General features: G+C 50.6%; 1 protein-coding gene and 1 long non-coding RNA gene across 30 annotated transcripts in view; one reads left to right on the forward strand and one right to left on the reverse strand.

The window, feature by feature from the left end:
- The window catches only part of WNK2 (WNK lysine deficient protein kinase 2), a 116,061-nt gene that overhangs the window by 40,690 nt on the left and 47,417 nt on the right, over nt 1-27,954 (reverse strand). For all 29 annotated transcript variants that reach the window (XR_011431148.1, XM_070248172.1, XM_070248170.1 and 26 more), the window contains 11 exons: nt 24,950-25,155; nt 22,734-22,865; nt 22,227-22,406; nt 20,413-20,967; nt 18,152-18,445; nt 17,575-17,624; nt 16,534-16,702; nt 16,331-16,447; nt 15,780-15,950; nt 15,486-15,531; nt 14,906-15,025 (listed from right to left, as the gene is read on the reverse strand). Coding sequence is in view for 28 of the 29 variants with exons in the window: in XM_070248172.1 (XP_070104273.1) it covers nt 14,906-15,025; nt 15,486-15,531; nt 15,780-15,950; nt 16,331-16,447; nt 16,534-16,702; nt 17,575-17,624; nt 18,152-18,445; nt 20,413-20,967; nt 22,227-22,406; nt 22,734-22,865; nt 24,950-25,155 (2,040 nt within the window). In the remaining variant the exon portion in view is untranslated. The remainder of the gene's footprint in view (nt 1-14,905; nt 15,026-15,485; nt 15,532-15,779; nt 15,951-16,330; nt 16,448-16,533; nt 16,703-17,574; nt 17,625-18,151; nt 18,446-20,412; nt 20,968-22,226; nt 22,407-22,733; nt 22,866-24,949; nt 25,156-27,954) is intronic.
- On the forward strand, nt 21,794-26,088 carry LOC111770231 (uncharacterized). Its single transcript, XR_011431149.1, has 4 exons — nt 21,794-22,002; nt 23,460-24,492; nt 24,609-24,878; nt 25,727-26,088. It is a non-coding gene; the product is annotated as an uncharacterized lncRNA (long non-coding RNA).

Genomic DNA, 27,954 nt, shown 5'->3' on the forward strand with positions numbered 1-27,954 from the left:
GGGTACACACAGCAGGGGGCAGGGAAGCTGGCAATCCTGGGCCCAGGGAAGCACCACAGCAGCATCTCCCTCCATGGGGGGCTCTGTGTCAGCAATGGCTGTTGGCTACCTCGATGGCAAAGCCGCCAATGCCTTCTGAGGAGAAGGCCACTGGGGTCTATGCCAAATAGCACACTGGGGTTCTCTGCAGTGAAAGCTGTGGGGAGCCCACGGCTGCTGTGGGGCTGTGGAAGTCCTCAGCAGAAAAGGTTGATGGGGTCCCCTGTAGGGCAGGCCATTCGGGACCTCGATGGCACCTGCCACATGGCAGACACAGATCCCGACTCTTCTTTGTTTCTATGACCGGTCATCTCCTGACATCTCAGCTAAGCCAACCTCCCCAGCAGTCCTTTTCGTGCAGTTATTCTGTTTTTGCTCCATGCTGTCACATCTTCTTAATTGGACTCTTTGCCCTGCCAGGGCTGTTTCCATTTATGGATAGATGTCTAGTTGTGTTTTTTGTGGGGGGACGAAGGCTGGTATCTCCTACTCTGTCATCTTGGTGAAGTCAGTCCTCCTCTTGTCTTCTGAGGGGTCTCTTTCCCTCTGTCTTTTAACCTCGGCAGAGTTCTCCACTCCCCACATGAACTCCTTTTGTCCTTTCCCTTGCTCTTGACAAGCTTCACCTCTTTTCCAACATTTGCGTCAGTCCACCTTTCTCACTATCACGAACATTTGTCAGTAATGACTCTGCAGCATCCATCCCCCCTCATTGTGTGACGGCAGCCTGAATTTCCCCCATGGAACAGCTGCCCCTACTTTCGACTCCAGTTATGTGCACGTAACCGGGGCGCGAGTTGGTCTGTGCACTGCAGTCACCTGGCTGTGTGATTGCTTTAGAGATGGCTATGACTCCTGGGTGGCGGAGTCAGGCCCAGAGCTTCTGAATCCCTCTGAAAAGAGAGAATTCTCTTTTCTGCCTGCACTTGAACCTGGAAGGCTGGACGCTGAGCTGTTCCAGTAATCTCACACCACAAAGGGTTATTAAGTGTGAAAATGGTTTTAATTACTGATTCAATTTTTTAAATGTTTACAGCAGTTTGCAGGTTTTCTGTTTCTTCTTACGTAAGTTTGCTAAGTCTGTCTCTCTAGGACATCATCCATGTTAAGTTTTCAAACTTATCTGCATGGAGTTACACATAATATACTCATCTTTCCCTCAATGTTAGATTGTCATGATGTCCCTCTTTTTCATCCTGATATTGATCGTGCCTTCTCTCTTCTGTAATCAGTCTCCCCAGGGGCTTACCAATTCTATTAGCCGTTTCAAAGAACCAGCCTGAAGCTCTGTTGATACTCTATTCTATGTTTTTCTTATACTTCATTAATTCATGCTCTTAGCTGTCTTATTTCCTCCCTTCTCTTTACTTGCGTTCAATTTTCTCTTCTCTTTCTAACTTTTTCAGTGGATATACTTTGATTATTGATTTTTAGCCTTTTTGCCTTTCTAACATATGCATTTAAGGCTGAAAAGTTTCTGCAAAACATAGCGGTAGCTGCATCCCACAAGTTTTGATAAGTAATATTGTTATTTGCATGATTGTCGTATTATCGTTCAGAATGTTTTCTTAATTTCCATTATAATTTCTTTGCTTCATGGGATATTATAAATGCATTTCTTAACTGTCAAATGTGCGGAGTCTTTTTATGTATCTTCTTGTTTTTAAATTCTAGCTTACTTCCAACTAGGAGATGCATGTTAGAGAACGTGCATTGAATGATTTTGATCCTTTGAAATTCACTGAAATTTGCTTTACGTCCTGCATATGGCTAATTTAAAAATTTTCCATGTGGACTTGAAAAAAATGTGTATTCTTCAACTGCTGGGTGTTCTACACACAGAACAAGACTGCTAATTTTATTACTGAAATCCTTTATATCTTTATTGATTTTTGTCTTTCTGGTTTAAAGGTTAAAACTCCCATGATGATTGTGGATTTCTCTATTTCTTCATTTAGTTCTGTTAATTCATGCTTTATATATTTTGACGCTTTTATTAAAGACACGCAAACACAGAATTATTCTGTCTTCCCAGAGAGCTGAACTTTTCACCATTATGTTTGTGCCTTACAGTCTACTTTGTCTGATATAAAAAGATCTCCACTTGCTTTCTTTAGGTTAGCATTAGGCTAGTTAGTATTAGATTAGTTGCGTAGGTTAGTTAGCATGCTCTATCTTTTTCCCTTTCTTTACTTTTAATCTTTCATAGTCTTATGTCTTAGTTTGTTATTGGTTTGTTCTCTTTTTTTCACATTTGACCTTTGATATTTGGTTCATTTACATTTAATTTAATTACTGATCTATTTGGGCTAAAACTACCATCTTGCTAATGACTTTCTAAGTGTTCATCTCGTTCCCTTGCCTTTTGTTTTTAAAGACTTCTTCCCCACTTCACCCCTCCACTGCGAGTGGGGAGTTACGTGCTAATTCAGTCCTCACAGGAGATTCCAGAGACAACACGCTTTCTTGATTTTGGCTCTCTTCCCCAACAACGCAAGAACCTGTGGGCCCTATGAGTAGAATTCCCTCCCCTTGATGAATATGCCCTTCCTTTCATGTATTTTAACAGAACAAATATATTTCAAATCTCAGAAAACATTATGTTTTTATCAGTCAACATTCTTTTAGACCTACCCATGTATTTATAATTCCTCTTACTTTTATACCCTCTCGCATTTCTGACCTTCTTCCATCTGGGGTCACTGTTCTTTTGCCTAAAAATATCCCCTCTACTGTCTCTTCAGTCAAGATGGGCAGGTGACGAGTCCCGTTGGTCTTTACGTCTTCTTCACTTGTGTAAGATCCCATCACTGGGTGGAGACTCGAGCTGGCACTCATTTCCTTTAGCTCTCAGCAGTAAACACGGCACCTCCTGAGACGGGAGCTGCTCCTTTAAAGGCACCTGCTTTTTCCCCAGCATGCTTCACATTCTTCTGTGTGCCACTGGTTTTCAGTACTTTCACCACGACACATTTACATGTAGTCCTTCTCTCTCTCAGAGTTTGGAGGGTTTCTTGAATTTTGCCTTAATGCCTTTCAACTCTCCTCAAACTTGATTTTGTCTCATCCTTCTGCTTTCTGGGACTCCATATGTTTGGGTATCATATGTTTGACCACCTCATGGCAACTCCTGTGTTTCCTAGCTCCTCTTTTGTATTTTCCATCATTTTCAATATCCTTATTTTACCATAAATATTTTCTTTTGAGTTACCTTTCAGTTTGCTAATTCTCTCTTTAGCCATGTACAAACCATCCAGCACAATCTTTATTGTAACTATTGAATTTCTCAGTTCTAGAATTTCCACTTAATTTCTTTTCATATAGTTTCCAATTCTTTGGCAGAAAATCACTCTAGGGCTGGTCTGGTGGCATAGTGATTAAGTTTGCATGCTCCACTTTGGCAGCCCAGGGTTCGCAGGATTGGATCCCAGGTACAGCCCTACACACTGCTCATCAAGCCATGCTGTGGTGGTGCCCCACATACAAAATAGAGGAAGAACTAGCACAGATGTTAGCTTAGGGCCACTCTTCCTCAAGCAGAAAGAGGAAGATTGGCAACACGTTAGCTCAGGGCCAATCTTCCTCACCAAAAAGAAGAAAAAAAAATCATCTAACCATTTTTCTCTTTTAACAGGGTAAGCAGACACAGTAACATCTGTCTCGTAACTCCACTATCTGGACCCCTGAGAATCTGCTTTCCTTAATACTAGTGTTTGGTTTTTAATCAGTTTGTTGAGGTATAATTGATATGCACTAAATTGTACATATTTAAAGTGTACAGTTTTCTAAGTTTTGACACAGGTATATAAGTAAAACTTTCACCAAAATCAATAATGAATATATCCACCATTCTCCCAGATATTTTTTCATGAATCATATAATCCATCCCTCCCTCCTTCTCTCCTGCCATACCTCATTCTCACACAACTACTGATCTGTGTTCTGGCCTCACAGATTAATCTGCATTTTCTAGTCTTTTACGTAAACGTGATCATATAGCATGCATTCTTTTTTGTCTGGCTTCTTCCATCCAGCGTAATTATTTTGAGAATCCTCCATGCTGTACTGAACATCAACAGTTTATTCCTGTTATTGCAGAGCAGAGTTACATTGTACGGATAAACCACAACGTGTTCTTCTGCTCACCTGCTGATGGACACCTGGGCTGGTGCCAGGTTTGGGCTATTATAAATAAAGCTGCTAGGAACGTCCTGTATGTGCCTTTGTATGGACATCTGCTGTCATTTCTCTTGGATACGTACCTAGGAGTGGAATGACTGGATCCTACGCTAGTTGTACATTTATTTTTAAAAGAAATTACCAAACCGTTTTCCAAAGTGGTTGAACCAGCGTATAAGAGTTTCAAATCCTCACCAACACTTGGTGTTTTAAGTTTTAGCTATTTTAATTGGTGTGCAATAGTGATATCTCATTGTGGTTTTAATTTGCATTTCTCTACTGAATAACTCTCTCTCCACATACTCATTTGGTACCCACATATCTTAGGTGAAGTGTCTGTATAAATATTTTTGTTAGCTTGTTTATTTTCTTATCATTGCATTTTGAGAGTTTCTCATGTTATCTGGATAATATGAAGTTTATTATTATTACATATATGGTTTTCAAATATTTTCTCCTAGTCTCCAGCTTCTCTTTCCATTCCTTTAGTTTCTCAAAGAGTAGACATTTTAAATTTGATGAAATTCAATTCACCAACTTTTTTCTTTTGCAGATCATGTACTGGTGCTCTAAGAAACCTCTGTCTAACCCAAGACCACACAAACTTTCTTCTATGTTTTCTACTGTAAGTTTCACAGTTTTCAGTTTTACGTTCAGATCCACATCCCATTTTGAGTTGATTTCAGCACACAGTGTTAAGTATGGATTGACATACATATGACCAACTATTCCAAGACTGAAAAAATTGTCCTTTCTTCACTGAATGTCCTTTGTGTGTTTATAAAAAAAATTAAGTGTCTCTCTGTGTATGGATCTATTTCCTCACTCTCTTTCACTGATCTATTTGCCCATATTTACACCAATACCACACTGCCTTGATTCTTATCGTTTTACAATAATTCTTGAAGTTAGCTAGTGTTAGCATTCCAATTTAGTTCTCCTATTCCCAAATTCCAATGTCCTTTGCATTTTCAATGAAATTCAGTCAGCTTCTCAATTGCTACAAAAAGAGTTCTGGGATTCTGATGGCAGCTGCACAGACTTTCTCGATCCAGTGAGGCAGAGTTAACACTGGAAGAACATGGTGTCTTCTCACTGATGAAGAGGTGCTGGTTTAGGTCCTCTTCAGTTTCCGTCTGCACTGTCTTTTAGTTTTCACTGGACGGGTCTTACGGATATCAGGTTTAGCTCTAAATTGTTCATATATTGTAAAGAATAGCTGTTTTAAATCTCAATTTTTGATTGTTGCTAGTATATTGAAAGACCATAGAGTTTGCACATTGATTTTGCATCCTACAATCCAGCTCACTTACTGGTTCCAGGATCTTTTGTGGAGATTCCAGTGGTCCTTCTTCACTATCACATTGTCTATGAATAAAGACAATTTTAGTTCTTTGTTTCCAACCTAGATGTCTTTTATTCCCCTTTCTTGACTTCTTGCACTGCCTACAACCTCCAGTATAATGACGATTGGAGGCCGTGATGGCAACATCCTTGTCTTCCTCCCGATTTGGGGGAAGCTGCCAGTCTTTCACCAGTGAGTATGATGTCAGCTGTAGGACTTGTACATTCTCTTGGTCAAGTTGAGGAAGCTCCCTTCTATTCCAAGTTTGCTGAGGATGTTTATACTTGTTGAATTTTGTCAAACGCCTTTTCCACATTTACTGTGATGATCATATAGATTGTTTTCTAGTTTATCAATATGGTGAAATATATCCCTTTCCTATAGCTTTTTGAGCACATGGAATATAGTTGCAGCAACTGTCTTAATGTGCTTGTCTGTTATTTCTAACAACATGTCTGCTAGGGGTTGGTTAGAATGTGGAATTTTTCTCATATTTTCCTGACTGGTAATTCTGCCTGGATTTCAGACGATGTAAAATTAACCTTCGTGGGTGCTGGATGAATTTGTATTCTTATAAACGCTCTCTGCTGTGGGACGCAGTTAAGCTACTCTGGCCTTCTCTTTTCGGTTCTTGCTCTTAAGATTCGTTAGGCGGGACGAGAACATTCAGTCTAGGGCTAACTATTGTCCTGATGGAGGCAAGGCCCTTCTCTGGACTCTCCCAATGTCCCTTGAATTGTAAGGCTTTCTAGCTAACTCGTGGGAAGAGACATTTCCAGGCCTGTAGGAGTCCTAGTACTGTTCCCTCTAATTCCTGGGAATGGTTCATTTCCTGGCATTGCCTGGTTTCCTCACACACAGCGCTCTGCAAAATAATCAAGGGGAATCCTCTGCCCCTCTCCAGACTTTTCTCTTTGTGCCGCCGTCTTCTCTCCAGAACTCCACCCAGCAAACTCCTGCCCCCAGGTCTCCCAACTCTCAGGCCGGCCTCCTCTCCACAGGGAGTCAGCTGAGCTCCACCTGGGTCCCTCCTCCCTGCTCTGTGGTGTGGAAACTTCCTCAGGGCAGTCAGCTGAGAGGATCAGAGTCTTTTCAGTCTTGCAGGGATCAATGTCCTTCATTGCCTTATGTTCAAAGTCTGATAAACATTGTTTCATATATTTTGCATTTTTTGGTTGTCTTCTGAGGGAGGAGAAATCCATTGCCTATCACCCATCTTGGCCTAAAGCAAAAGTCTGAAGGTCCCTTTGATTGTCTGTTGTCGCTGCTGCTTTTCTTTCATGCTATCTTGCCTCATTATCTCCCTGGTTATATATTTTTTCAATATATGTAAACTTTTTCTTTTTTTACTTTCTAAATTATCATACTATAAGATGGACATTTTCTTCAGGTGTAGAGTTCAAAGAATTTTAACACACATATATCCATATAATTACTATCACAATCAAGATACAGAACAACTCCATCACCCAAAAAAAAGACTCCCGTGTGTATCCCTTTATGGTCACAGTCTGCCCCCACCCCTAACCCCTGTCAGACACTGCTCCTGTCCTCTATCACTGTCGCTTTTTTAAGAATGTCATTACAAATAGGATTATACAGTACGTAGCCTGTTGAGACTGGCTTCTTTCACTCAGTCTTCCTTTGAGGTACACTCGCGTTGTTGCATGCATCAACAGTTTGTTTCTTTTTCAAGGCATCACAGTTTGTTTGTCCATTCACCTGCTGCAGGATATTTGGGTTGTTTCCAACTTGGGCAATTAGGCAATTATGAGTAGAGCTGCCAGGAGCATTCATAAATAGGTGTTTGAGTGAACATGGCTGTCATTTCTCTAGGGTAAACATTGAGGAGAGAAATTGTTGTGTCATATAGTAAGTGTATCTTTTATTTTAAAAACGCCAACCTGTTTTCAGAATAGCCATACCATTTTGCATCCCCACTAGCAATTTATGACAGATGGAGTTGTTCCCCACCATACCAAGACTTGACACTGTCAGTTTAGCCACCCTACCAGTGTGTGGTGACCCTTCACTGTGGCTTTAATTTGCACATCTCTGGTAGTCAGTAATGTTGAATGCTGTTTCACGTGCTGCCACCCTTATATTCTCTTTGGTGAAGTGTCTGTTAAGTCCATTGTCCCTTTTTTAATTGAGTTGTTTTCTTACCATTTAGTTTTGAGAATTCTTTATATATTTTGGGAACAAATACTATGTTGAATATGTGATTTGCAATTATTTTCTCCTAGTACCATGTCTTTTCATTCTCTTGACAATGGTTTTCGCAGAGCAAAATACTTTTATTTTGATGATGTCTGATTTATCCACTTTCTTCTTTTATGGATCATGCTCTTGGTGTCAGGTCTAAGAACTCCTTGGCACAGGAAACAAAGATTTTTCTCCAACGTTACATTTTACATTTGGATATATGATGCATTTTGAATTAATTTTTGTATAAGATGTCAGACCTAAGTCAGAGTTCAATTATTGCACATGGATGACCAACCGCTCCAAAACCAGTTATTGAAAAGACACTGAGCTGTTTTGCACCTTTGTCAAAAAACCAAATGGCCCTATTTGCATGGGTCTGTTTCTAGGCTCTCTTTTCTGTTCCGTTTATCTATGTGCCAGTCTCTCTGCCAATACCACAGTGTCCAGATCACTGTAACATGATAAGTCTTAATATTGGGTAGTGTGGTCCCTCCCACTTGATTCTCCTTTTTAAAAACTGATTTGCTATTTCAATGATCTTTGCATTTCCATACTAATTTTAGAGTCAGCTTGTCTAGATCAGCAAAAATATCCTGCTTGAATTGTTATCGATATTTCATTAAATCTATGGATCGCCTTGGGCAGAACTGACATTTTTACTATGTTGAGTCTTCCAATCCATGAAAACAGTATGTTTCTCCATTTATTTAGGTCATCTTTGATTCATTTCATCAGTATTTTGTAGTTTTCAGCATACAGATTCTGTGTATGTTTCGTTAAATTTATAGCTACGTATCTTTTTGGGGGGGGAGCTAACGTAAATTATATTCTTTCGATATTTTAGTTTTCATATATTCACTATCAGCAAATAGAAATATAAACTTATTTGTGTGGGTTGACCTTGTATCCTGTGATCTTGTTAAATTCACTTATTGGTTCTAGGAGTTGTTTGTTTAGTTTCCTTGTGATTTTCTCCATATAAAATCACATTATCTGCAAACAGACACACAATTTTAATTCTTCCTTTTCAATCCACATGGCTTTTATTTCTGTTTCTCATCCCTCTGGAATATGGCTAAGATTTCTAGTTCAGTATTCAATAGGAACGGAGAGAGTGACATCCATGCCTCGGTCCCAGTCTCAGAGGGAACACATTTGGCTTTTCACCACTAAATATGATGTTAGCTGTTTTCTGTAGATGCCCCTTATCAGGCTGAGAAAGTTCCCCTGTCTTCCTAGTTTGCTGAGCAATTTTATCATGAATGGATGTTGGATTTTGTCAACAGCTGATGCTTTTTCTGTATCAGCTGATACGATGTTTTTCCCTTTGTAAGGAAGAGAAATCCCCAATGATATTAATATGGTGGATTAATTGATTTTTTAATATTGCCTTCCCAGGATACACTCCACTTTGTCACAGTGTATTGCACTTTTTATATATTGCTGGATTTGACTTAATATTTTATTCAGAATTTTTTCCCTCTACATCCATGAGAGATTTTGGTCTGTCATTCTCTTTTTGGGCACTGTCTTTGTCTGGTTTTTATATCAGGGCAATGCTGGCCTCATAAAACAGTGTGAGAAGTGCTCTTTCTATTATCTGGAAGAGATTTTGTAGAATTGGTGTTAGTTACTTTTTCAAATGTTTCATAGAATTTACCAGGGAAAGCATTTGGGTCTGGAAAATTCTTTTGGGGGAGACTTTTCACTACAAATTCAGTCTTGTAATAAGTATAGGAGTGCTCAAGTTATCTATTCCATCTTGGATGAGTTTTAGTAATTTGTGGCTTTTGTGGAACTAGTCTCTTTCATCTAAGTTGTCGAATTTAGGTGTGTAGGTTTGTTCATAGTACTCATGACTATGATTCCATGATTATTATCCTTTCATGCAGGGTCTGTAGTGGTATCTCCTCTTTTATTCCTAACACTGGTATTTTGTCTTTTTCTTTGTCAGTCTTGCAAGAGGAGGCTTATCACAGAATTAGCTTTTTGTTTCATCGTTTTTTCCCACAGAATTGGTTTTTTGTTTCATGTTTTTTCAATTGTTTTTGTTTCAAATTTCATTGATTTCTGTTCTTATCGTTCCTTCCTTCTGTATGCTTTGGATTTTGTCCTCGTTTTTCTGGTTTCTTGAGATGGAAGCTTGCATTATTGATTTGAGAACTCTTCAGCTAACCATTTAATGCTATAAATTTGTCTCTACTGTTTTAGCTGCATCCCACAAATTTAATATGTTATATTTTCATTCTTGTTCATTTCAAAATGTTTTCTAATTTTCCTTGAGACTTTTCCTGACTTAAAGATTTAGAAGTGTTATTTAATTTTAAAGTGTTTGACAATTTTTCTGTTATCTTTGTTATTGATTTCTCATTTATTATGTTATATGAGAGAACATACTTGATATAATTTCAATCCTTTTAAATTTGTTAAGTTTTGTTGCATAGCTCAGGATATGGTCATTGGTCCATGTGCACTTGGAAAGAATATATATACTCTGTTATTGTTGGGTAGAGTGTTCTACAAACGCCAACTTGACAATGATGTCCAGATCTTCTAAATACTTGCTGATTTTCTGTCTACCAATTTTATCTGTAACTGAGAGAAGAGTGTTGAAGCCTCCAATTACAATTTTGGATTTGTCTTTTTTTCCTTCCAAAGCTTCAGTTTTGAAGCTTTGTTGTTAGGGGCATTCATATTTAGGACTGTTATGTCATGTTGATGAATTGACCTTTTTTGATTATGTAGTTTTTTTTTATTTCTGCTAATTTTCTCTGCTCTGATGTCTATTTTGTCCGATATGGAATAACCACTCTAGGGGTCTTCTGCTTAGCACTTGCATGGTATATCTCTTACCATTCTCTTTCTTTTAACACCTATATCATTCTATTTGAAGTTTCTTGTAGACAGCAAATATTCAGGTCAAGTTTTTTCTTAATCTATTCTCACAGTCTCTGTCTTTTAATGATTTACATTTAATTCAATTATTGGTTTGGATGTAGGTCTAAGATTTGTTTGTTTCCTGTTTTTTTCTTTTTTTAAAATTCTGTTTCTCCTGTCTTTTTTTTTTTAGGTTATTTTAATTTTTTTCATATTCTACCTTAATTTATTCACTATGATTTTATACATTTCTTTGCATGATTCTCTTTTTTTTAAGTGAAGAAGATGGACCCTGAGCTAATATCTGTGCCAATCTTCCTCTATTTTACGTGGGACACCACCACCACATGGCTCGATGAGCAGTGCTAGGTCTGCACCCGTGATCTGAGCCTACGAACCCCAAGCCACTGAACTGGAGCATGTGAACTTAACCACTACGCCACCGGGCCAGCCCCTCTTTGTACAATTCTTTTAGCGGTTGCTCTAGGAATTACAAAATACATATTCATTTTTCACAGTCTACTTAGAATCAGTATTTTATGACTTCAACAGGGATGTAGAAATATTATCAACATACAGGTCCTTTACCCCCTCCTACCATCGCTATGTCATATATTATTACATTTAGGTAAATTAAAAGCCCCACCAGACATTATAATTTATTTCACCTGTCAAACCTGTCTGAAGAACTCAAGAGGAGATCTATCACACCCACCCAGACGCTGACCACTTCTGCTCCTCTCCTTCAGCCTGACGTTCCAAGTTTCCCTCCAGCGTCACTTCCCTGCTGTCTGAAGCCCTCTGGCAATCCTTTCAGAGCAGTTGTACCGCCTACAGCTTCTCCTAGGTGTCTGCATCTAAGAATGGCTTTACTTCAGTTTTGTTTCCGAAGAATGCTTTCTCTGAATACAAAATTCTGGGTTGACAGTTCTTTTCTTTCAACACTTTAAAGAGGCCACAAAGCTTCCTGTGGACTCCTCGGATTCTGGTGAGGACTCTGCAGTCACTGAACCACTGTCCCCTCCAAGTAACACACCATTTTTCTCCCGCTGCTTTCGCAATTTCTTCTCATTCTTACTTTTCAGCAGTTTATGATGTGTCCAAGTGTGGATTTCTTTGGGTTTATCCTATTTAGTGTTTACTCAGCCTCTTGAATCTACAGATTATGTCTTTTACCAAATTTGGGAAGTTTTCAGCATTATTCTTCAGATATTTTTTCAGCACTGCACTTTTTCTCTCCTTCTGGAACTCTGATGACACAAACATTAGACCTTTGCTCTCGTTCCAAGGGCTCTCTTCATTTGTTTTTGTATCTTTTGCTCTAAGTTCTGACTGGATAGTTTCACATATTTTAGTTTGCAGTTTTAAAATTTCCATTTGTCTCTTTTTTGTATCTTCTATTTCTTTGCTGATACTGTCTATCTTAACATGTGTTTTCAGAATCTTTGCAATTGCCTGTTCAAGCATTTTTATAATAGCTGCTTTAAAGTCTGTCGATCATTCCAACATCTATGTCACCTTATCATTGTCATGTGTTGGCTGTCTTTTTCCATGCAAGTTGACATTTTCATGGCTCTTCACTTGGGTTTTGGATTGCATTGGTTAAAGTGGATTAAACTGGAGCTTGAATAATATTATGAGATCCTAAGTCTGTTTAAATCCCGTGGTGAATGTTGATAATTTTGCTTTAGCAGGCAATCAACCTAGTTAGGTTCAAGCTGCAAGTTGCAACCCTTCTATGAGCCGTGGCTACAACGTCAGTTCAGTTTTCAATGTTTTTGCAGTACTGACCTGACCTGAAACAAGTGTGTGCTGCTCAGGGGCCAGTCTGGAACCTGAGTGGGAGTCTGCCCATTAGCTTGGTTCTCAACGTTTTTTATATGCTAATTAGGATTGGATCCATGCACCCACAGATTGAGGTGAGGCCAGGAGTTCATCGACAACTTTATGGGGTTGCTTTCCCATGCTCTTCCCTGTCCATGGTCTTCCTGGTACTTCCTGGTCCCCTGGGACTCCCATTTCTCTGGAGAGAAACCATCCACTTCCATAATTGTGAGAAGCAGGGCCAAGTGGCAGGACAGAGAGAGAAAGGAAGTAATGGGTGTTGGGTCTGTACTCTTTGAGCCCTGCCTCCACCCAACAGAGAGGAAGGCTCTCCCGTCTCGTGGTTTTGGCTCCTGTTACCTGCTGCTGGCCCTCAGAACTGTCTGCGGACTGCGGTGCAAGAAAAAGGGCAAAAGGAAAAATGGAAAGATCCGCCACCTTCTCTCTGAGCTTTAGGAGCTCCCTTTCCTGCTGTGCAACCCCAAACCAGAGCATGCCTCCTGGAGCTTCTCTGTCTGCCTCCCGTGCTCACTCCCAGCCTTCACACAGCTCTGAGCTCAGGCCAGGAAACACCAGAGGGAAATGCTAAGCTCAACACCAGCTCAGTGGTCCTTGGAACTCCGGTGCACCTCCCCATCCTCCTGCTGCTACTTATTTCCCCGAGTCCTTAAAGAGCCGTGCCAGTGTTGGCCCAGGCACACACTCAAGCTCAGGGGAGAGAAGGGCTGGTGGCATGGGCACATGCCATCCTAGCCCGAACCAGGACTCTCTGTCTAGATATTTTTTTATTATGTGCCAGATACGGCATTCACTGAACTATTTGTGTAAGTAATGTGAGGTCCAGAATGGTGTCACCTTCCTGCAGAAAGGACCTGTGTGCCTCTGCCTGAGCACACAGCGCTCTGAGATCACCTTCATAAGGGTGCTGCGCTCTGAGAAGACTCCTTGCTCTGCCTGGCCCGTCCACCTGCAGGTGCCCTTTGCTCCTCCAGCACAGCACTCCAGCAGGGGCCCCACCTGGCCCACAGCTCAGAGCCCCTTTTTCTCCAGCCTGGTGAGCTATCAAAGCTTCGACACGCAGCCTCTCAGCCACCCTGCAGGAATGGGAGGTGCACCCAGGGGAACAGTCCAACACTGGGCTCACATCCTGGTGTCCATCCTTCCCTGGACCCTGGCCTGATAATTCTCCACTATCTTTAGACAATCCGAACACCTTCAAGCAAATGATCTTTAGAATTCGTCCAACTTTTTGGTCATCCTAAGTGAATGATTAATCCAAATGAATAGATCTGCCATCCTTAGAAGTGGCTGCTTCCTTCTTCTCTTTTTATAGATAAAGAGACTGGTTCTGAAAGGTTTCCTGCAGTCAGTGCACAGTGAAGGATGAGGGTTTAACTCCGGGCACGTCTTCTTGCCCACTACACCACTCAGAAAATTGGCTTTACTTTAACAAGGGTTTTCCCTCCCTAATTAACTGTGTATGTATCAACACCAAGAAGTCATAGATGAACATACACTCATGTCAAAACTGAGCCACTGCAGACCGTCTGCTCCTCCGTGACCCCTCAGTGCAGGCCAGGCAGGCCCTTTGCCAGACTCAGGTCTCAGATCACGGCTCCGTTGGGGGTTTCTTTATTAGGCTGACTCTTCCCCAAGGGAACGAATCTCCAAAAGTGTAAGGGAAGTTACTGGAAACACAGGATACGAAATTGAAAATGACTTACAGGTATTTTTCGCAATTGTACCATAAAGTCAGGTCAAGTTATATAAAGGACAACTTTTTCCTGCCAACTTACAGGAAATTAAACCTTAAATCTGTTCAAGTGACTATCTGCAGCCTCCCAAGGGACCACAAAACCCGAATTTAACCGACAGCCCCAAGGGCAAGCTTGCTGGTGTCTGCCCACGCAGGTGCAGATCAATCTCAGAAGGTCGGTTTTCCTTGGGGACAATTTACAATCAGAGAGTCTCAGCACCGAAAGGGTCCCTCCCATCCCACCGGCAAAACAAGCAGAACCACCAGGGGCGTGTTCCAGCAGGTGGGCCATGTCGGGGTGGGGAGCTAGTCACAAGACGACACTGGTAGGAAACGGGAGAGCAGAGGCCTTCGTCACACACCTGTGCAGCCATGGGGTTCACCTGCACAGCGAAGGCACCGGGCAGCCCAAACCCGAGTTGCTGCCTCGCTTGGCTCATTCGGGGGACACTGGGACGGGTTACAGACAGGGGTACGGCCCCACAGGCTGCTCTGGGTTTCGGGCGACAGTGCAGGAAGAGCCCCTTACAGCCGGCTGGGCACACAGCACATGCCAGCGAAACGTGAGTGCGAGGAAAGCCGGGCTGAGGACCCCGGGGGGATGCGAGCGATACACGGGAGGAGGCGAGCCGCGTTACAGGGACGGGGGACAGCTAGGGGGCTCTGGCTGCTCCTACCTTGGCTGGCTTCCGGCTGCAGGGAGCTCAGAGGAAGTGGGGGCGAGGATTTGGGGGCCTCCGCCGCTGGGTGCTCAGCCACCGGACAGATGATAAACCACCTCTTCCCGGTGTGCAGGACTGAGGGGCAGCACAGAAACAGGAGGCGAGAGCCAGTGAGTTTCTCCCACGGCCGGCGGCACCCAACCAGCCACAGGGGACTTCGCAGAACTCTTCTCCCACCGCGGGGCGACATGCCGCCCGCTCGCGTGCCCCTCACTGGCAGCCGGAAGCTCTCACAAGAACCCCAGGCACAGGCTTAGCTCCCGGGACACCCTCGGTGCCATCAGTGACGGCGTCGTGCTGGCCGGGGGACCAGCAGGCGGCGGCCAGTCTACCCATGCTCAGTCCCCACCGGGCCAGACGTGGCTCCTCAGACAGGGCGGCATCCCCAGATGGGAGGACGCTCGCCACAAGCCGCAGCCCCCCCAGTGTGACGGCCAGACGCCTTTCAAAATGCTCCGTGGGCTCTCAGTTAATGGCTGCCGGAAGACAGAGAAGGGCCCGTGATGGGAAGGCCGTGGCCCAAGGGCAGACGTACCATTCTGCTGATACACCGGGGCGTCGGCCTGGGACTGGCGGCTCTCCTGATGGAGTTAAAGGATCGGAAATCAGCAGACCGCGTGGAACGAGGGCATCCTTTGGAGCACAACGTGGCCTCAAAACATCCAGGGGCCTGGGGCTTGGACGTCTCTAACAGAACTGAAGGCGCCCGTCCTCCCGGCTGCCCTACCTGGCACCACTCAGCCCGCGGGCTCCTCCAGCAGGCGGCAGGTGGCGGCCCAGCCCCGCGCTCAGAGCTGGGAGCTGGGGGTGAGCAGGCCCTGGGACTCACCTCCCCGGCGCCCAGGCCGCAGGTGTTGACATGGGGCGGGCTCACCCCAGGGTCAGAGCCACGGTCCACGTCCGTGTCCTCGCTGAGCATGTCCTCTGCCTTGTCCATGACGTCCTTCATCTGCTCGATGAACGTCTCCCGCTCGGCCTGCAGGATGAAGTCGTGCTCCACCTGCAACGGCACATGCAGCCCTGCTGGCCGGGACCCACCACAGGCCACTGGCCGCTCTGCATCACCACTGAGGGATTTGATTTCTGCTCGGGGCTGAGCCCGGGAGGGGAAACACGGCCAGGGGGTCCAGTCCCTGACACGGGGGCTGCACAGCTCAGTGAGGAGAGCCGCGGCTCAAGAAGCAAGGTGTCCAGGTGAGAGACCAGCACTAGCCCGAGCAGGTGGCCAGCTGCAGAGGCCAGAGGACGAGGAAGGATGGCAGCCAACACTCCCTGAGTGGGGCTGGCAGGCACGAGCCCAAGGGACAAGTGGGAGACAGGCTCGCCTTCCTGGGGGAGGTGCCACTGCCTCAGCTGACCGGGCAGGACACGCAGCCTCACCATGTAGGTGGCGATCTCATCAGGCGCATCCCCGTCCAGGTCAAACTTGAACGTCACCATCCTGTGGTTGTGCGTCTCCAGCTGGCATTCCACCATCTTGTCCCCCGTGTTGCACACCTACGGACACTCAGGCAGTCGGACCAGCGGAGGAGACCCCGCCCAGGGAGCCCTGAGCCCTTGGGCTGTCCCGCCAGGCCACTCACGTTCAGGATGGTCAGCCGGGGTCGACTGGTCCTCTCCTGGCGGGAGCGCGCACGCGTGGACCTGCGGTGGTGTTTCCGGGCGGCCCTGCCTTCCAGCTTCCCCCCACCAAAGGCGCCTTCACCACCATCACTCATCTCTCTTCCAGAAGCCACATCGGAACCTCCGAGGCTGCACGAAAACCAACAACGTCACAGCACCCGCGGGAACGACCTCGCGGAAGCTTGGCTGCTCAGGAGATAACCAGGAGCTTCAGCATCTGACGTGCTCAGCCAGAGAGCCTGGAGGGGCTGAGCCAGCCATGCCTGGCAGGGAGACCCCCGAGCCGGAAGCAGGGCCCAAAGCCCCTTCTCCCACTGCAGCGTCTGTCCTGGGGCCGTGGGGGATGCATAGATTTTCTGACCCCAGACCTCAGTCCTCTGAGCCTCCTAACCTTGGATCAGGCCCACCTGGCTCTCAGTAAATGTGTGGATTAAGAAACAACCCTCCCCCGTCCTCAGTTTCCCCATCTGTGCAACACCACGGGAACATGCCAACCGCGTGGGGCCGGCACAGGATTCCAGGAGAGTCTGTGGAGTGCAGAGCTGGGTGCCTGGTGCACCAGGAGGGTGGGACACAGTCAGTTCTCGTAACCAGCGCCCTCCCCAAATGCGACACGTACTGTGACTGGGAAATGACAGGCGCCACAGGCGCTGGGAGACCTGGTTGTGGGCTGGACTCTGCCTGGCTCCCCAGCCTCCCCTCAGCCCCGGGCCTGCAGACTCTCTGTCTGTGGCCTCTCTCTCTGGAACATCCATGGCACCAAAGACCAGCGCCAGGACCCAGAACAGCCGGGAGCATCTGAGGACCGCACTTCAAGAGGCCCTGAGCAAGACCACGGGGGAGCTCCCCGCAGCACCCTCAGGGAAGGCTGGGAAAACAGGCGCCACTGTCGGAAGCCCGGACACGGCAGGGGCCTGTGTGAAGGGGCAGCTACACCACAAGCCGAGTCCATGTGTGGCCCACGCCCACCCACGCCGTCCCTGGCCAGGCCGGGCCGTTACCTCTCACAGCTCTGCAGGAGGCTGGGCTGCTTGTCCTGCAAGGCCTGCTCCTGAAACACAACCATGGAAAGGAGGGCGGGTCACGCTCGTTCCCGCGCACAGCACCAGCGGCCCAGCCCGCCCGCGCCCTTCTGACCACAGCCGCCACGCGGGGCAGCAGGGCCAAGGGTTCTCATCATGCTGAACGCCCAGAGTCAAGTGGATTCCTAAAAGCTGGGGCCGCCCCCTTTCCAAACACGTTCACCCTCTGACCGGCCCTACGGGATGCCCACGGGCCCCAGAAAGCTGGTGGCAGGCCTTCCCATCACCTGCAGGGGAAGCACTCTAACCCCACGCGTAAAAACCACACTGTCCACCTGCACACGAGCTTCAGGAAAGGGTGACACGCAGGGACGGCAGAGGGAGATGGCAGCAGCTCCCACAGGGCTGTCCTGGGGCGCATGCTGCCACCGTCCTCAGCACGTCCCCGACTTCTAGCAAGGAGACCCAAGGTCACCGAGCAGGGGCCCACCATGATGGCGGGGTCAGGGGTCAGGGTGACATGCTGCAGGCTGAGCCCTGAGGGGAGGGCACACACCTCCAGGGCCGGCTCCACGGTCAGCTGGACAGCAGGGCCGGGGCCAGTGATCCCCGGCCCGCTGGGCAGTGGAGGGTGAGCAGGCGGCAGAAGCGTGGTGGTCTGGACAGGCAGGCTTGGAGCAGCCGCCACCGCTGTGGGGGCCAGGGAGCCAGGGAGCTGAGGCAGGAGCTCAGGGGCGGCGGGCGGGAGCACTTCCGGCAGAGGAGGGGAGAGGATGGCAGCCGGTGTGGGCACCGTGGGGACCTGGGCAGAGACATCCACGGCATACGGAGGTGGGTGGCCAAGCAGCACCTGGGGGCACAGAAGACGGGGATGCAAGTCAAGAGGCCAGGCCCCACTTTCCCTGCTGGGCCCTAAGGGTCCCAGAGCAAAGTAGGTGCCACCTCCGTTGGGCCACGAGCTCTCCAGGGCTCCAACCCGCCCTCCCCTCCCCACAGGCAAGGCCTGGCCCTGGAGCTGTCAGCGCGGGGACTTGGCAGGAAGAAACAGGAACACCCTCTTGTGTTCCTGTGTGTGTAAGATCAAACCCAACACCACACTTCCCCTGTGGCCTCCGGCTGTGCCAGGAGAGGCCCTGAGCCGGGTCCAGCACTGACCACGGGCCCAACCGCCCCGTCAGCTCAGCACCTGTGCTCCCCTCCAGCCTCTGGCCAGGGGCCGTGGACCGTGGCCTCCCATGGGCAACCCAGGCTGGGCCTGCTGGCCTGAGACCCATCAGCAACACGGTGCGTGGGGTCAGACGCGAAAGCTGCAGCCCAGCTGTGGACCTGTCCTTTCTGGACTGTCCTGCTGCTGCGGTCAGGGGCATCACTGCCCACAGCACAGGGAAGCCCGTGGGCAGCCAGGCCATCCCATCAATAAACCCCAGACCCTCCAACCGGCAGCAGGAAGGCCAGCACGCCTGGCCAGCGACCTCGAGCACACACGCCTTCTGCAGCTACGGGCTGAGCAAGGCGCCAGTCCAGGCCTCCACTCAGCCCTTGGCTTTCCCGAAAGGGCCCTCACCTGTGGTCAGCACCACTGTGAGTAATGGACCGTGCAGGCGCCCACTCAGGCCACTGCACTGCTGTGCCTGCTCACACTCGCTCTTAAACGCCACCCTGTTGCTCATTAAAACTCCCTTCCTTCTCCACATACAAATCTTTTCTGGAAATCAGACAGCGAGGAGCCACGTCCAGGAGGACCTGTATGTCCTTAGGACGCAGGGGCTCGCTCCAGACGGGAACAGGTGCAACACGAACTGGGGGCACCCAGCACCTTCGCACACTGTCAGGATGAACCTTCACAACAAAATCCAAAGGGGACCGTCAGCCCCACCTCACGAGAGGAGCTGGAGCTCACAAGGCAAAGGTCGTGCCCACTTGCACACAGCTGCTGCGGCTTAGAGCCAGGGCGGGGCCAGGTGGGAGAACCCTCAAGTGGGAGGCCCACCCAGGTGTGAAGCCCCAGGTGGGAGGTCCCGTTGGGGGAGGCCCCCAGGTGGGAGGCCTCCAGGGGAGAGGCGCCCAGGTAGGAGGCCCCCCATGTGACAAGCCCCCAGGTGGGAGGCCTCCCCGCAGGCTCCTCTCATCAATGAAGTTGGGTAACAGCCCTGAAGCTCCAAAACATGTGGGCTGCACAGGTGTGTGGAGGCACAGAGAGGCCCAGCCATCCAGCAGGGCACGTGTCTCTCTGTCCCTTCACTGTCAGTGTAGCAAGCTGCCCAAGGTCCCCACCTGCCTCCAGGACATCATCCTTGTCTGCCACAACCCTTGGAATCAGCAGCCTGTGTGCCCCGAGCACTGCCCAGCCCATGGCGACTGAACCCCTGGAACCCCGTTTGCCTCATTCCTGACTGCTGAGATGGGGCTGTCCCCCCATCTCACTCTGACAAGGCACCAGGCCGTGGGAGCCTCCCTGGCGCCCATGGAGAGGCTGCTGCAGCCGCACCGAGGGGAGGCCAGGCACCTCAACGCGCAGCATTGGAGGGACCCCCAACCACCAGCAGCTGCTACTGACCCTCAGGAAGGGACCGACAGTGGAACCTTTGGCTGCCCCAATTCCCACGGCTCCCAGTACTTGCTGGGAAGAGGGAGGAAGAGCAGACACCCCCATAGTGGACGAGAAGCCGTGGCCGCGGGACAGCGCTGCCTGCCTGTCCCCACTGTGCCCCCAGGTCAAGGTGCAGTAAAGGAGCAGAGGGCTGAGAACTTGCACCTCTGGGTGCTAAGGGCTCTCCCAGAGGCTGGAGAGCGGGCCCTGCCCAGCAGGGGGCTCACCTGGCTCCCGGCGCTGGTGGCCGCAGCGGCCTGCTCCGGAAGGCGGGCGATGCTCGGCTGGTGGGCCTGCGGCAGCATGGGGGGCACCGGCTGCGGAGGAGGAGCCCGCACGGGCTGCACCGTGTGGAGGGGGGAAGGCGGGACATCACCAGGCGCCATCTGCGGAAAGGCCGCGGGGTACACAGGCTGGGCTGGGAGCTGGGCCACGGCGGGGTGAATGGACAGAGCGGCCACGCCCTGCGGGGCAACAGCCAGCAGAGGGATGGCGGCGGTGGTGGCTGCCACGTTTGGCACGATGGTCCTGCACGGCACAGCCAGCGGTGCCCCAGGCGGGTGGGGCAGTTTGACTGCCTGCAGAGGCAGGGCCGGTGCCACAGGCAGGGGCGCAGTGGCGGCGGCGAGTGGGAGGCTTGGCAGGATGACAGCCGGAGAGAAATACTGAGAGGGGGCAGGCACGGCCGGCACACCGGCGGCCGGCAGGTCAGGGAGGGCCGTGGGGAGGCTGTCGATGGTGGCCAGCGGTGCGACGGGGGGAATGACAGGAAGCGGAGGCATCTGAAAGAGAGACAGCATGTCAGCCAGGGCCGCCCCCCCGGCAGCACACCCGTACTGGGGACCCCGAACGCGAGCCCAAATTAACAAAGCCTAGCGCAGAGCACCGTGCAACAGAGAAGGAAGGCACGAGGCCTCGGCACGGTGGGCGCTCAACAGCCTGAGAGCCCCTGCAGTGCCCTCTGGACCACTCTGGGGCTCATCATGTATCGCCAGGCGGCCACGAGGATGGCAGGGGAGGCTCAGATACGAGGAGTCACAGGCGTGACCACTTCACAGCCTTGTGTGTTTTCATTCAGATAGGCTAGGACTGTCAGGGCCACCTGACACCTGACGTGGACGTTTCTCTGCCGGATTCCCTGCTCTGTATGGGTTCCCTCCGGGACCAGAGTCTTCCGCAGGTTCTCTTGGGGCAAAGCATCTCTTCCTGCCCGCCCTCCCCATTGGCTGAGGCGACAACCCTCTGCACGTGGCTCAGGGAAGGGTGGCAGCTCCCAACAGTGGAGCTCTGGAACCTTCCGTGTCTGGTCTTCCATCCTGGAGACACCCAGTATCTGACCCTGTGGACTTAGCACTTCAAACATTTCAGCAACTCTGAGAGTTTTCTCTTTAGAACAGGGCCGTTTAGGCGGCGGGGGCACACGAGCACCCATGAAACATGCCTTTGTGCAATTGTAGCGCAGTGAAAACACCAACCGACTTCTGCATATTTGAAAAGCAGCTAAAGGCCGTGACCACGGACGTGCACAGTAGAGGTTTAACTAGATAGTGGAGCCATTCTGAGCGTGACAAGGACAAGGCCAGGTGACAGGATGGCACCCTAAACCACAGAAACAGCCACACCTTCTGCAGGAAGCGGCCCCTCCCATCCTAGCCCTGACGATGCAACTGTGACGGGACCCGCAAAGAAAAGCCATCCAGTGACCCAGGGTCCCCGGATGACCAGCACCAGGGGCATTAGCCTGGGTGATGGCCCGGCCCCCAAGGAGTCCCTGTCAGCATGGCCTCAGGTGGCTCTGCAGTGGACAGTGACTGCAGGTTTGTGCTCACGGCTCTGTCCTGGCTCCTTGGCCTGACTCTGGACTAAGCCCTGCCAGTCCTAGACGTGCCTGGGACAGACGCTGAGGGCAGGTGGGCACGGCAGCCCGGCCGTCGCATCATCAGGGAGTGTTCCCACCCCGAGGGACCCTGGCAGCACAGAGAACGAAGACCGGCAGCCCAGCTGGGGGAGGGCGCGAGGCTGGAGGGGGAAGGGGGGGCACCTGTGGAGGGACTTGAGCCAGAGGCTGCAGCGGCGGCATCTGGAGGGGCTTCAGCTGAGCGGGGGCCACCACCTGGGAGCTCGGAGGCAGGTACGGAGGCAGGACAGGGGCCACCGGCTGCAGAGGGCCCTGTGGTGCCAGGACCTGCGGCAGGGGCGTCGGCTGGGCCAGCGGAGGAGGCTAGAGGGAGGGAAGGGGCTTTTGAGACCCACATCCTGCTGAGACACCCCTCATGCCTCGACAGGATAGAGAAAACCAACTTGTGCACACACACCACACACGTGCACACACACCCCCGCCAGCCTGGAGCCCTGGAAGCGCAGACCTGGGTGAATCGTTCTGGCAAGCGAGGCTCCTCCCCGTGCTAACGCCCATGAACTCCAGGCACAAGAGCCCCCATGTCCATCTGCCCCCCAGCCCTGGGGAACCACAGAGAAGGACCAGCAGGGCCAGCGGGCCAGGGAGACCAAGGCACGATGGTGGCCATAAGGGGCGGCCAGGACTCACCTGGTGGCTCGGGGGTGCGGGCTGGCCTGGGCCCGTCGGCACAGGGGCAAAACTCACGGCCGGTTCCGGGAAACGCTGCTGTGGGAGTGGAGGGCGGGTGGGGGGCGGGATGGAGCCCAGCGACAGGCCAGGCTGCAAAGAGCACAAAGGGCCACGCTCAACAGTGGCCCTCAGGACCCCCCGGCTCGTGCTCCACAACCGCGGGGACCCGTCTCTCACTCCCTGTGCCCGTCCTGCCAGGGATGCTTTCCCTAGGAACACAGTTCAGCAGAAGCGAGGTGTGCTGGCCCCTAAACCAGAATGGCCACAACCCCCAAACAGGGAATGTTCTGGAACATCAGCTCCATGGAATATCATGCAATCGTGAGGGAAGATCATTACAAGGGCTGTGTGGAATTGCCGAGAAACGCTTGGTGTGACATTAAGGGAAGGAGACATATAGTTGCATACGCTCACTGTCTGTAGGACACAGAACACGTCTATGCACAGACACATCCACAAATGGGATACAGAACGTCAGGAACGGTCGGCAGAGCAGCATGGGGGGAGGGGCACTCTGCAGAGCCAGGGTCTCCAGTGGCTCAGCCACCAGAAGAGAGAAAGGGGGCGCAGAAACCAAGAGGGAAAGAGTTGGAACTCTGAGCACTGGCTGTTGGATGCTATTAAGAACTGCTGTTAATTTGTACATTTTTCGGTCCAATAATGGTATTAAATTTTGTTTTCAAGGGTCCTGATCCTGCAGAGATACACAGCGAAATATTTATTCATAGGCAAAATGTCTTCCTGTCGGGGATTTACTTCAAAATACTGGGGACGCAGAAGCAGGTAGGGAGATGGAGGAACGGGTCGGACGCAGCAATGGCTGAGCCGACGGCCTGGCTCTCCACATCGACAGCAGAAAGTCTCTCAAGTGAGGTTTGGTGGATAAAACAGGTGACAGTAATTTCCACAACCGAGACCACTCCTGTGACCAGCAGCACTGGTGGATGGAACCGCTTCTGCATTTACCCGAAGCCATGGCGCGGAACAAGCCATCCATGCACCTGTTCCTCGAGCTGCCACCACCCACGGCCCAGTAGGAATCAGGAGCGTGCAGCTGAGGCCTCAGAGGAGAGGCTCCCCTCTGTTCTCTTCCCTCCCTGGGTCCCAGGGGCACACTACCGCGGCAACCGCCCCAGAGCCTTAGCGCACCCTGGGGACGCCCCCAGACACCCCTGCTGCCCAAGGTGTTTCCACACAACTGGAAGGAGATGAGGCCAGTGCTCCAGCCAAGTCCATAGGGCGCCCCTGGCCGGGCGGGTGACCTCCCTGTGCTCAGGGTCCCAGCCTGCAAGCCAGAGGTGGGAGAGGCACGTGCTGGGGCCCCGGTGGAGAGCATAACACATGGCCAGGGAAACCATGACCCTGACCTGGGGGTCTGAGGGCCAGTGGGATGGTCTGGCTCAGCCCTGGCATGGGTGACTGCTCTGAGCAGCACAGGGCAATTTCCCAACTGAGCTCTTCCTGCTGAGTAAAATCACACCCGACCTCATTTTGAGAACACAGGGAAACGGCAGAAGCAAGGAGCTGAGGACAGGAGGGGACGGGGCACAGCGCGGCCAGAGGGTGTGAGCGAAGAGTCGGGATGGAGTGGCTCCCTGGGGGAAGGGGGGGCCGCCCTGACCCGCTTCTGGCCTCAGGGTCTAAACCTCCCTCTGGACCCCCCTCCACCACCTGCCTCAAGGGCAACTTCTCTGCACTGACCACTTGGGATCACGAGGCAAGCAATCATTTTGCTTTCTTTTGCATTAAAAAAAATCAAAATCGAAAAATAAATGCCAAATGCACCCCCTCTTCTAGCAATTTCCATTTCACCTATGTCTTTCCATGTCTCAGACACGATTCCATGGCAGAAGCTTGGGGCCCTTCCCACCTGCTTCTCACAAGCCCCTGAAGACGTTCCCAGGATGTGGCCACCTGCACCCCAACTTCCGACAGCCGCAGAGCAGGGGGGACACGTCTAACAGCCCTGGAACGCGGGGCCTGGACGGAGCCGAAGCTCCTCGCTATCAAGGACACTTTTCTGTGACCTCTGCCACCGTCTGCGTTGCCGTCTCCGGCCCAGCGCGGCCCCATCACTCATCACCAGTGTCACCAGCCGGGCAGGTCTCTCGGGGGGTTCGTGGCAGGGAGGGCGGCCTGGGGGCTGGCTCTGGCACGAGGGGTGGGCGACTCACCACGGCGGGCTGCTGGTAGGGCCCCGGCGCAGGCAGGCTGGAGGGCAGGCCGGGACCATCGCCGGTGCTCGCGCTCACTGGGGGGCTGCACACGCACGGGGCGGGGGGTGCCGCGTCGGCCAGCGAGCCCAGCACCCCGCTGCGCTGGCTGCTCTGCGAGTCCGAGTACACGGTGGAGCCCTGGCCGCTGTCAAAGGTGCTGTCGGCTGCGGAGGATAAAGGCACAGTCAGAGCAGCCAGGTGTTCCGGTCTCAGGAGCATGGCGGGCTCAGCCACGCTCGGCTCGGCCGCACGCTTCTCCTGCGAGACAAAGACCACATGAGTCACAGATACATGTCAACTTCAGCGAACAGCCCCGCAGCAGCGCGTAGCAGGGACTGTCCCTGCATGCCCCGAGGTGGCCTGGCGTTGGGGACCACCTGCCATGGGGACACGGACCCCAGGGGCCACCTCGCACAACCTCTATGTGCAGGACGGCGGCTGCCTCCCGGCCACGGACAGGGCCCCACCACACCCCCGACCTGGCCTTGAAGGCGGGCCTGCTCAGTCTCCCAGGGCACGAGGGGTCAGAGGAGGCCGAGGGCGTGTCAGGGCAGAAAAAGCTACAGAGTCGGGCTCAGTGGTGGGGATAAAATAAGGACCTCCTGTGTCTGGTAGGGCAGGCAGGGGGTCTCAGGACCCTGACCACCTTGCTCACCACCTCAAAGAGCCCGAAGTGGGAAGATCTGGGTCCAAAGCCACATGACAGTCCTGAGTCTAACTTGGTTGGCTCCACAGAGAGACCGTGAGGGGGGACTGGAGGCGCCACAGTCCAAGGAAACTCCCAGAGCTGGCCTCACCCATGCTCAGCCCAGCACACAGGTCAAACCCAGCCTCGGTGGACAAGCCACCTGCACACGGGGCACAGAAGGACCACACGGCCCACAGGCGCATCTGCCAAGACAGGGAAGACAGGCGGCCGTGGGGCTGTGCCGTGAGGGGAAGAACAAAGACCCGCCTGAAGTGGCACTTTTGGTCACTGCTGCCAGAGCCCACGAGCTACACGGATATCATGTCTGCTACCTGTGAACACCAAGCATTTCCAGTGTCAGCATCGTGTCCGCTCATGGTTTAAACAAATAAAGTAAAAGGGAATCTTGTCTGCTTTGCATCAAAATAATGTTTCCCTGGGGCTGACCTGAACTTACTTTAACTTGGGAAGACATAAGAACACTGAGGTGTGAGTGTGCAAAACCCACTAGACACGGGGCTCTGAGTGTAACGAGATGGCTGGTTGTGTCTCCACTTAGAGAGAAAGACAGAGAGACGGAGAGACAGAAAGAGAGACAGAGAGACAGACAGAGACGGAGAGACAGACAAAGAGAGGGAGACAGACAGAGACAGAGACACAAACAGAGAGACACAGAGAGGGAGAGACAGAGACAGAGGGAGACACACAGAGAGGGAGAGAGACACAGAGAAACAGACAGAGGGAGAGACGGACAGAGAGAGTGCACACAACAGAGAATGTCTACAGACCGGACAAATTTGACATAAAGTGACTCTAACCATACAGGTAATATCTCCTATTTTTAAAGGGAATGTGTTTGTTATTGGGATATTTCAAATTAAACTTGAAACATTTAATTTTAACCCATCCTCACAGTCACGGGGGCTGGCCCAGCCCTCTCTCTGAGCTTCATCTGGACTGTGGTGAGCAGTTAACAGAATACGTGGTGCAGAATCACAAAATACAACGTCTGCTGTTCCTTCAGACAAAGACAGTGTGTGTGTTTGCCTGTCTTGTCACTTAAGACCAGGCCCCTTCTCCAGTGGCGCGTGTGCTGCCTGGCGTCCCCATCAGTTCACCTCTACGAAGCACAGGGCGGTCCAGCCATCCAAGGGCACTGCAGCCAGAGGGACGATGCACACAGGCTTTCTGTTGTGACCAGAGTAAGGCACAGAAGAGCGTGTGCAGGAGCTGTGGGTCCTGGGATAGAGGAAGACATGGGGGGTGTGCGCGTGTGTGAATGCATGTTTGTGGGTGTGCCTGTGTACACGTGTGTGCATGTGTGTGGGTGTGCATGAGTGTGCACGTGTACATGTGTGTATGCATGCATGTGGATGTGTGCATGTGCGCACATGCACGCGGGTGGGTGTGCACTGTGAGCCTGCATATGTCTGCATATGTGCACGTGTGTGTGGGTGTGTATGGATATACGTGTGTGCTATGCATGTGAGTACGTGCGTGGTAGACTGCATGTGTAGATTCTCTCTGCAAGGTACAGTAAGAGACAGGCAATATCAGTGGCCTCCAGGGAGGAAAGTTAGCTGTCTTTCACTGTATACCCTCTGGGAATTCTTGAATTTTATGTGATCCGACTATATTATCTACTTTAAATAAATTACAACAAACAGATAAAATCCGATTTGAGAAGTGTGGCCCCTGTGTGAGGCACACAGACCTGTTCTCAGTCAGGACGGGGTCTGTTTGCAGGCAGAACGCCCACCCTGACTGAACCCCCCGTCGATTCATGTCTGCACAGCAGGTGGAACCTGCACCTTGACAGCTGACCACAGCGGGGCATATACTAGGCTCCAGACTGTCTCTTCAAAGGGCGACAAGAGGAAACATCTCAATTCCCGTCCTGGAAATTGTGCGACCAATAACTAAGCTTCTCAAGTGTGCAGTAGGGTGTCAGACACAGGGAGGTTTTCCTACAAAACCTTTACCCTCTTCAATTAATTTTTTGGTTTATCAGAAAATGGAGCGCTGATGTCGCCATTTTATTCTCCAGAGCAAACCTGGTCAGGTGGAGGGAAGGAAGCAGCCGACCAATATCTCAAAGTGACGGCCAGCCGCAGTTTGAACTGAAGCAGCCGACTGAAGAACACGTGGCTATTTTAATGACAAATGAAAGATGTGCCTATTAAATACATTAAACAGACTATTTCGGTCTTTCCGCAGGAATAAACTGAAATGGTGGCCTGGGCAGGGGCTCGGCCCTGCCATTTCACTCCGTGCT

This window comes from Equus caballus, chromosome 23, assembly GCF_041296265.1.
Source record: "Equus caballus isolate H_3958 breed thoroughbred chromosome 23, TB-T2T, whole genome shotgun sequence".
Lineage (NCBI taxonomy): Eukaryota > Metazoa > Chordata > Mammalia > Perissodactyla > Equidae > Equus > Equus caballus.